The sequence below is a fragment of the Galeopterus variegatus genome, unplaced genomic scaffold (assembly GCF_000696425.1).
Source record: "Galeopterus variegatus unplaced genomic scaffold, G_variegatus-3.0.2 Scaffold2042, whole genome shotgun sequence".
Lineage (NCBI taxonomy): Eukaryota > Metazoa > Chordata > Mammalia > Dermoptera > Cynocephalidae > Galeopterus > Galeopterus variegatus.
The window spans coordinates 30,188-40,773 of NW_007728153.1; the positions used below are offsets into that span (position 1 = coordinate 30,188).

The following is a 10,586-nucleotide window of genomic DNA, read 5'->3' on the forward strand; positions in this document are numbered from 1 at the left end:
GTCTGTGCAAATGTCACCTTTGCAGAGCAGCCTCCCAAAATAAAACAGCCCAGAATGTGCCCGGTACATAACTGTTCAATAGGTATTTGTGAGTGGGTGGAATGAATGAATGAGCGAGTGAATGAATGACTACACTGCAATCTTCCTGACTAGGAGAGCACCATGCCCTTCCCATATGACGTCATCTGCCTTTGGGGAATGCCCAGGTGAAGGAGGAGGAGGCTGGCTCGTGTCTAGCCCAGTGGTTCTCAACCCTGGGTGCACAGAGTCACCTGGAGAGGTTTTAGATGCCACTGATACTTCCAGCCCCACCCCGGGCCAATTGAATCAGAATCACTGGGAGTGTGGTGCAGGCAACTGACTTTTTTATTTTATTTTATTTTATTTTCCTTTTTGTCTTTTTTTGTGACCAGCAACGGATCGCAACCCTCAGTGTCGCGCCCGTACCGGACCGGGACCGGCCACGGGATCGCAACCCTCGGTGTTGCCCCTGCCCCTCACTCAGCCAGTGAGCGGCCGGTCTGTATGTGGGATCCGAACCCTCTCCAGTGGCCGCCTGGCCTCATCTACCACCCCCAGCCACATAGCCGCCTCACTCCAACACATCAAGCACACTCTCCTGCCGGGGCCTTCACACTTACTGTTCCCTGAGCCTAGAATGCTCTTCCATTAGAATCTAAGATCTTGGCAGGGCGTTCTCCTAGACTTCTTTTAGGTGTCTGTGCAAATGTCACCTTTGCAGAGCAGCCTCCCAAAATAAAACAGCCCAGAATGTGCCTGGTACATAACTGTTCAATAGGTATTTGTGAGTGGGTGGAATGAATGAATGAGTGAGTGAATGAATGACTACACTGCAATCTTCCTGACTAGGAGAGCACCATGCCCTTCCCATATGATGTCATCTGCCTTTGGGGAATGCCCAGGTGAAGGAGGAGGAGGCTGGCTTGTGTCTAGCCCAGTGGTTCTCAACCCTGGGTGCACAGAGTCACCTGGAGAGGTTTTAGATGCCAGTGATACTTCCAGCCCCACCCCGGGCCAATTGAATCAGAATCACTGGGAGTGTGGTGCAGGCATGCAGCCTGGACATTAGTGACAGGACACTGGGCAGTGCTTCTCAAACTTGGGGGACATCAGGATCATCTGGAGGGTGTGTTAAAACACAGCTGGCTGGGTCTGCCACCAGAGTTTTCTGTTCAGTAGGTCTGGGGTGAGGTCCATGAATTTGGGTTTCTGATAAGTTCTCAGCTGATGTTGCTGTTGGTGTCAGGGGGCCACACCTTGACAACCCACAGCTTCAAAGAGATAAAATACTCTCTTTGAAGCTGTGGCCTGAACCTCTTAGAACTTCTCTTCTCTCACATGACAGTCTCTGTCCTTGGGAGTCTTGGGTTCACTTCTGGGCACCACATTTTTAGAGCCATCTGATATATCAGCCACCAGAAACAACTATTAAAATGAATACAGTCATCGTATTTCCTTGGGGTCCAGGGTAGAGGTGCCCAAGGGAATTTGGAATTTGAACAAGCCAGCTGCGGCTGAAGATAGGTTCATCAGGGCCTGTGGATCATTCCTGAAGAACTGAACAAATGTGCCCCAATTCTACCCTTGGATTTTCTGATTGCTCCAGTGGATATCTCTGGGATTCCCTTTTCCATGTCCACATCAAACATAAACTGTTGCCTTGTTTCCTTGCCTTTTTCAGGGAAAGCACAACTGTACTGTATTTCTTGGTGTACTACATCAAGCCCTACTGCCGAATTTGGCCCTTCCTTGTGGGCCTCTTTCTGAGCATTTTCATGCATCAGAACCACCAGGCAAACGTTCTCAGAACCAAGGTATGTTTTCCCCGTGCCTCAGTGTACAGGCACGGGTCTGGCTGGGACTGGTGTGGCCCATCTGGCCAGAATATTCCGAAGCCATGAGCGGGAAGAGTCAGCCTTCTGAGTGCTTTGTTGTGCTTCAGGGCGTTACTGATATCTGTTCATGCTAAAGAATAAGAAGGACTTTATCTTCCTGCCAGAGCTTGATTCTCTGCTTCCTTCACTGAAAAAGACAAAGTTCCATAGTTGGAACCCAGTGGGGTCCCACCCATCGGAGCCTTGGTACAGACCCAAAGAAACCACTGATATGGGAAAACACACCCAGTGAGATTATAATGGCAAGACCATTTTCCGAAAGGAGATAGTGAATTGAGTTGGATTTTTAACAGCACACACTCCTTGGTTTCCATAGACAGCATTCTTGGTCAGATTTCATGGTTCCATCTGAGTATCAGGACGTGAGGTGTCCAGAGGGGAGAAGCTGTATCTTTGCCTTCCAGGTGGGCCCTGAACACACATTTCCTTCTCTGGTTTCTTTGTGGGCCATCATTCCGGTTCACCTTCTAACCTCGCTGCTCAAGCTGGCTGCCTGGGTTCATTCTGGATGCCTCCTCCTTGACCACCCTTCCCATCCAATCAACCACCAAGCCCTGCTGATCGTTTCTCCTGCTGTCCTCTCTTAGCCTCTCCAGCTGACCTTGTTGAAGCTCTTCTCATCCCTTGCTGGACTTCCTTGCTAGCTTTTTGCCTCCAGTCTTACTGATCTCAAATCCACTCTTGGGGCCATCTATTTAAAACACCAAGTCCTTGAACATGTAAAATCTTTCAATGGCTTGCTTTTGACCTCCAGAATAAAGCTTGATCTCAGTAAGGCCCTCGAGGTCCCAATGACATGGCTCTGCCTATTTCTCCAGTGTTGTCACTGATGCCACCCTCTGCCTTGCTCTTTGTGAGTCAGTGATACTGACCTGCTCATGGCGACTTATCTCACTAACACACACACACAGACACACACACACACACACACACACACACACACACACGATTCCTGGCATCTGTGTGTTTGCTCATGCTTCCTTCTCTGGCTAGAATGTGCCTTTCCACCCTCCGGCTTTCCTCCACCAACCCCTCCCTTCATCTGACTTGACTTCTATTTAGCCTCGAAGGCTCACCTGGAGTTTTCACTGCAGGAATTCCTCCCTTATCCCTCCAGGCTGGGCTGTGTCCCTCCTTTGTGTTCCTCTATGCACTGTGCACTCTTGGACCCTGGTTCTTACCACGTGGTAAAGCATTTGTCTGCCCCAGAGACTGTGAGCTCCTTAAGGGCACAGCCTGTCTCACTCCCTCCGAATCCCCAGCATGTGCTTCTGAGATCCGACTCACTGAAGACACTCAGTAAATGAATGAATGAAAGTTAAATCCTGTCTCCTGCTCCAAATCTCTCTGCTAGGCTGTACATTTCTTTGCCTGGGTCTTGTGGGTACCTCACCTAGACGTTTTGGAGAAGAGGCCCTGATCCTTGGAAAATCTTATGTTGCTCATGGCAGAAACAGGAGACAGGATTTAACTGGAAGGAACAAATATACAGGGGCTATATGACTTTTTCTATAGGTTGGAGTTATGATATTTCCATGGAAATGCATAATTCAGTTGTAGATTATAACAGAATGCCATTAAAGAGATGCTTCAACATCGTCCAGGTTACATGTGGGCCCAGGGAGAAAATGGTTGTCAGCAAAAGAGAAAAGCTGAGATGAAGAGGGAGCATTTGGGAACCTCCTCAAGGGACACGCCAGGACCAGGAGCACGATGCTGGAATACAAGCCAAGCTGAGCCAGACAAACAACATAGAGGGTTGGGTAGACTGAACTCGGAGCTTTAGAGGCTAGAAAATAAGAACACAGGGTCCACGTTGGAGGAAGCTGGGCATGTGCCGTGGGCTAGGAGTGACATAAGGCGGGAAGCACTATGGAGCAAAGATAGATGGACAAGGATAGGAGAGAACGTGATGCCCAGGCTGCAGGCTGAGAGAGCACAGGCCTGTTTAGGCCAAGGAATTAGCCAAGAGGTGATGGGCTCAAAGAGTGAGCTCCTGAAGAGCCTGGTGGCCAGAAACTAGCGACACCCCACTGTCCCCAGCATACCTAACCCCTGGTAACCACTCATCTGAATCTTCTATTTTAGTCAAATCGGCACAATGACTGAGATTTACCAATAGAAACCAGAAGTGACAGTAATAACACCAAAAAAGTAAGTTTATGTGAAAGAAGGTAGACCCACAGTGGCTGCAATGGGCAGTGAGCCACCCTCCTTTCCTGCAGGGGCAGGCCCTGCTGGGGTGGACTTGCTGCCTGTTGAACCTATTTGTCGTGGTAGCTCTGGCCTACGCCGTGGACGACACTTCTGTCACCTCTCCAGCTGCCACTGTGCTCTATCAGGCCCTGCACTGGACCCTGTGGGCAGTGGCTGTGGGCTGGGTCATCTTCACTTGCCGGGGAGGCCATGGGTGTATGAGATGGCATAGGCTTTGCTCTGGGGCTCACACACTGTCCCTTTAAAGGGGACAGATTTGACACACAAAGATTGTACCCAGAAGGACTTCTATTTGCTGTAGTGGTTGATGAATGACTCTGATAGTGACTCGAAAACAACAATTTGTCTATATTTTGGGGGAAACACCCACACATAATTGGTTTCAGATTTTTACACTGGTTTTACACAGATTTTATATACTGGTTTTAGGTTCTTAAAGAAAAAGTTGCAGCCTGTCTAGTGAAGCTAGTTGAGAAGTTCAAAGATAATTCTGGCAGAGTAATGTAGTGGTAACAGAAATACCAGTGCTGGGGACAGGACTTCTGTCCAGGCCCACACTGGGCCTCAGTTTCCCACCAAGATCTTCTTGGATAACTGGGGAGATTGTATTTCTGTCTAGCTGGCTTTCAACATGCAGGGTGTCAAGCAGATAAAGGACTTCAATGGAAAGAAAGGAATCTTCTCCAGATTAGAAATGTGAATGTATTCAAGCCAGCTGACGTTTCCTCTCTTTCTTCTCTATTTGGCATGAGGTGTGAACTGGGTGCTTGCGGTGTCAGCAAATGACAGCACCAAAGCTGGCAGGAAACATCCGGGAGAGGTTCTGGCCCCAGACTACCCAGCAGCCCTGAGGCTGGTGGAGGCAGATAGCTTTTTACTCTAGGGAAATAATCTGGATGAGTTTAAACTTAGCCCGGGGACTCAGACCAGTTAGCCTCAACAAAAGTGGATGGAAACCACAGTTTCAAGGAAAAAATAATTGAGTGATTCTAACATCTCCTGTTAATTGAGCACAGGCTGAGTACCAGACACAGCAGAAAACTTCACCCACATGATTCCGGGTAACACACCCCTGTGAGTTACACCTACAATTAGCTCTGTTTCTCCCTGAGGACAAACATGCTGGAGATGAAGCAACACAGTGAAGGTCACACAGCCCATAAGGACTTGAGCTGGAAAATGAACCCAGGACCCAGTGCAACTTCTCAAGCCGATACTCTCCATCGCTGCGTGATAGCACCTTTCTCAGATGTTCATTAAAACTGTCCTTGAATGTTATGAGTATTTTAATATGAGGGATTTGTTCTTTAATATTTTAATTTAACCGGCTTTCCTTTATATGGAAAAATGATGTTAAAGAAAAAGTGGGCTACATTCTCTCTCACTGATGTATTTGCTTTTTTTTTTTTTTTTGAGACCGGCCGCACTGCACTCAGCCAGTGAGTGCAGCGGCCATCCCTATATAGGATCCGAACCCGCTGCAGGAGCGCTGCTGCGCTCCCAGCGCCAAACTCTCCCGAGTGTGCCATGGGCTCGGCCCTGTATTTGCTTTTATGCACAACTGTTTCGATCATGTGACTACAATCCTGACCCCACCCCTGTAGCCTCAGAACATAGACAAGGACTTCCTCTGGACCGGCATAGGCAATTCATAATGTTGTGTCAAACATCATAGTATTCCTGTCTAATGTGGGAAGGCCTGCTGTTATCAAGAATAACAGGCTAATGTAAGTAATGATTAGAGAGGAATGGCTTACTTAGAAGGTGAAACTATGGGCCGGCCCGGTGGCGCACTGCTACAGTGTGCCGCTTGGGAGTGCGGTGGCGCTCCTGCCAAGGGTTCGGATCCCACGTACAGACGGGGTCCTGCTCACTGGCTGAGCACTTACTTAGAAGGTGAAACTATGGGCCGGCCCGGTGGCGCACTGCTACAGTGTGCCGCTTGGGAGTGCAGTGGCGCTCCTGCCAAGGGTTCGGATCCCACGTACAGACGGGGTCCTGCTCACTGGCTGAGCGAGGTGCGGGAGCAACACCGAGGGTTGCGATCCCGTTGCTGGTCTTGGTCTGGTACGGGCGCGACACTGAGGGTTGCGATCCGTTGCCAGACACGAAAAAAGGGGGGAAAAAAAAAAAGAAGGTGAAACTACTTTGCAGTATTGTCACTACAGTGAAACTAGTAAATATTCCCAATCATTATTCTGAGTAAGGGTGATATCTCTCCTCATCCGGGTGATGAACAAGCCTTTTTGTTTATTATTGAGTAATTTATCATTCAAAGGTATGTTGCCAATCCACAATTATAGGTGTTCTAGATCCGTTTCTCCAACACTGTCTAGGAGATATCAAGGTTGATTGGTAGGTGAATGTAGGAGATGATAGTTTAGATAAATTTTTAGAAAATGTGTGTCTGCCTGATGAACTTTAGGAAAAAAATAGGAGTGTTTAAAGAAAAAGTGTTTGAGACTCTTGGAACTAGAAAGGATCTTGATGGTTCAAATAATCTCTTTAATCAGCTTCTGTTGGTACCGGTGTAGACCATGCTGGTCCTGTTACACTCAAAGTCTTCTGCTGAGTTGCTTGAGTCAACTTCCAACAATGTTACTCCTCTGGTTAAAATCCTTCGGTGCTACCCTGTCACCTGTGGTGGTGGTCATCAAATTCTAAAGGCATAAGAATTCTTTTGGATCTTTAGCATTGGCCTAAATTGCTTTTATTCTGATTTTACTTAAACATGAACAAATATAAACCTATCTACTGATTTTTTACGTTTATGAATTTATAAAGCCAAAACAAACTTATCAAGCAATGATAAAACTATAAAACCAAAACAAATCTGGATTAACAGCATTAATTTAATGTGATGGACAGTTTGTGGCAGTCAGTGGTAGCTCACAATGTAAATATGCTACTGTTTGCTGTAGGGCACGTTCTTCTGCATTTGGTCTACCTGTATGAACATGGGCTCTTTGACAACTTAATTTTCCTACAAGTATTTTGTTTTGTCTTACAGTGAAATCTTGGTTCACCTTATTTGGCCTCCACTTGGGGAAAGCACATTTTTTGTCTATGAGTTCATCTCTGTTTATTCACTTAATTACATAAAATACTTATTGAGAGCTTGTTCTATGCCAAGCACTTTTCCGGATGCTGGGATATAGCAATAGACATAAGAAATTCCTCCCTTGCAGGAGATTACAAGGGCGTAGTGGGGGAAGTGGGGAGGTGAGAATGCTCTAGAAGGCTCAACAATGTCCCTGAAAGATATCAAGTCCTAATCCCTAGGACCTTGCAGATGTAATTAAATTAAAGATCTTGAGATGGTGAGATTATCTTGGATTATCTGGGTGGACTCTTATATGTAATCACCTGTCACCTTATAAGAGTGGAGCGGAAAGAGATTTGACTATACACAGAGGAGGTGATATGGAGACATAGCAGCGAGAGACTGGAAGATGTTGGCATTGAAAATCGGAATGATGTGGCCACAAGCCAAGGAATGCCAAAAGTCACCTGGAAGCTGGAAGGGACAAGGAATAGATTCTCCCCTAGGGCATCCAGAAGGAGTGTGATTCTAACGACACCTTAATTTTGCTCAGTGATATTGATTTTGTACTTCTGGTCTCCAGAACTCTGAGAGAATAAATTTCTGTTGTTTCAAGCCACCATGATTGTGGCAATTTATTACAGCATTCACAGGCAACCAATCCAGAACCATATTAAGTAAATAAACATATAATTCCAGATGCAGATAAATATAGTGACTGAAAATAAGGCAGGGATTAGAAGGTAACTGGGATAGGGGTGCATTTGCAAAGACGTGCAAAAGCATTCCAGGCAGAGGGAATGCTAGGGCAGAGGTCTGCAGGCTGGAGAGAGGTTAGTGCATGCGAGGAACAGCAAGTCCAGCAAGACAGGAATCAAAGATCCAGGGGAGAGAGAGAGGAAGTGAGGCCAGAGAGGAGGGAGGGGCCAGGTTAGCAGGGCCTGCAGGACCATGTGGAAGAGTTTAGATTTTTTTTTTTTTTTTAAAGATGACCTGTAAGGGGATCTCAACCCTTGGCTTGGTGTTGTCAGCACCACGCTCAGCCAGTGAGCGAACCGGCCATCCCTATACAGGATCCGAACCCGTGGCCTTGGTGTTATCAGCACCGCACTCTCCCGAGTGAGCCACAGGCCGGCCAAAGAGTTTAGATTTTATTCTAAATGTTACGTGACACAATGTCTTAGTCCATTTGAGATGCTATAACAAAATACCATAAACTGAGTGGCTTATAAACAACAAAAATTCATTTCTCACAGTTCTAGTGACTATGAACTATAAGATCAAGGCATCAGCAGATTCAGAGTCTGTTGAAGGCCTGCTTTCTGGTTCACAGGTGGAACTTTCTAGATGTGTCCTCACATGGCGGAAGCCTTATAAAAAGGCTCTCTAGGGCCCTAGAGTCTCTCTGCCCTCATGATCTGATCACCCCAAGGGACCCACCTCCTAATACCATTACTTTGGGGGGTTTGGGATTTTAACACATTAATTTGTGGGGAACACAAACATTCAGACCATAGCACATTGATATGATTTGTGATTTATGTATGCTATACGAAGTTATTACGAATGGCAAGACCATTTACACAAACATTCAGACCATAGCACATTGATATGATTTGTGATTTTAAAATGTTACTTTGGAGACTGCATGAGGACTCCAGGGTGGCAAGAGAGACCAACAGATCCCTTAGGAAGCTGCTGTAGAGGAGGTGGCGATGGACGGTGGGATGAGGGTGTTAGCACTGGAGGTGGTGAGCAGTGGTCTGATTTGGGAAACATCTGTAAGACAGATTGACAGCACTCCGTAGATGCAAGAGAAAGAAAGGAGTCTGGGATGGCTCCTGTGTCTTTCTATTTCCTTTGCTGTCTCTTATAAGGGCACTGGTCATTGGAGTTAGGGCCCACCCTAATCCAGGATGATCTCGTCTCGAGTTCCTTACCTTAATTACATCCGCAAAGACCTTCTTCCAAATAAAGTCATATTCTGAGGTTCCTGGAGGACGTATCTTTTGGAGGATTACTCTTCAACCTATTACAGATAGCAGCAAGTACTATTCAGAGAGGAATTTTTCATTGTATTTAATTTTAATTAATTTAAATAGCCACAAGTGGCTACTGTCTGGGACAGCACAGTTCTAGAAGATGTACCAAGTTACAGAATATTTGTCCAGTAAGGGACCTAGAGGTGATCACATGCTAGCCTCTCACTAACAGATGAAGAGGCTGAGGCCTGGCAATGTTAAGTGCCTCGTCCCTGGCCCAGCCGCTAGTGTGGCCACATCTTAAACCAGAACCTGGGCTAGTGCTAGGACTTTGCACCTTGTTTGACACTTGGAATGTCTGTGCTCAGGGGCTGAAACCATGCTAAGGAAGTACGCCTCACCAAAAACTCCATATTAGCATCTCTCTTATGTTATCATATTCCTGCAGCAGAAACGTTTCTTTTTATGTACACTCCTTAAAAAATCATAATGCATAAAGATCTTAGGAAAAGTTCACAGACTGAGGTGCAGAGCCCAAGGGAGCAATAATAGCATGCTGTCTTCACCGCTGCAGAGAGGGGCTTGTGGCTTTGTGATCCGTGCTTATCCCTTCAGGTCTGGTGAACCTGGTGCTTTCTTTTGACATCTGGAGCTTCCTGGCCAGCATCAGTTATGCCTGCTACCTGGTGCATCCAATTCTGATCATCCTGCACAATGGACTTCAGGAAACACTTATTCACTACACTGACACCAACATGGTGAGTCTGAGAGCAGTCTGTTACAGTGCTGCAGTGTGTTCTCTTCCTGAGCAACAAAGCCACCAGTTTGCTTTTTTGGAAGACCCCCCCCCCTTTTTTTTAAGAGCTTTGTTGTTCTTTGTTCTATTGAGAGAGAAAGAGGGAAGGCTTCAGCACAGGATGACATCTTTGTTTTTAATGTTTAGGATTGTTTGTCCAACAGATCCATTTCATTTAGCCAGGATGGTAGACTCTAAGATCTGAACACATCAGGAATCATAGAGTAAAACTGTGTCCACCACGCTCTTCTTTCTCTCTGGTTCTATCTTTTCTCTGGACACTGTTTGCTGACCCTCGTCACTGGGCTGGCCTTGACGCTGTTCATTGAGAAGCTGTGTCAGGAACTGAAGTGGTCCCTGCTAGGACCAAAGTCTGCAGGGCCATGAATGTTCTGGTTAAAACCCAAAAGAATGGATGGACCTTTGCTGGTGGTGGTGAAGGTACCAAAGGCAGGGGTGGTGTCGTTTATGTAATTAATGCTATATTTCTGAGAAGGGGTGAGAATCTGATTTTTTGAGTGTTTGATATATACAAGTTATCTTATTTACCATATGAAAGAGTTCTATGATAATTGCTTGGGTAGCACAAGAATCACCTTCTGTTGTATCTTTTTAGCAAAGAAATCTAGAGT

General features: G+C 46.3%; 1 protein-coding gene across 1 annotated transcript in view; it reads left to right on the forward strand.

Annotated features, from left to right (window-relative positions):
* LOC103596542 (nose resistant to fluoxetine protein 6-like) overlaps nucleotides 1-10,341 on the forward strand; it is a gene marked incomplete at its 5' end in the record, with an annotated part of 38,970 nt that extends 28,629 nt beyond the window's left edge. The window contains 4 exon segments of the mRNA XM_008580184.1: nucleotides 1,703-1,835; nucleotides 4,142-4,328; nucleotides 9,774-9,917; nucleotides 10,217-10,341. Coding sequence (XP_008578406.1) covers nucleotides 1,703-1,835; nucleotides 4,142-4,328; nucleotides 9,774-9,917; nucleotides 10,217-10,341 — 589 coding nt within the window.
* Between the last annotated feature and the right edge of the window lie 245 nt (nucleotides 10,342-10,586).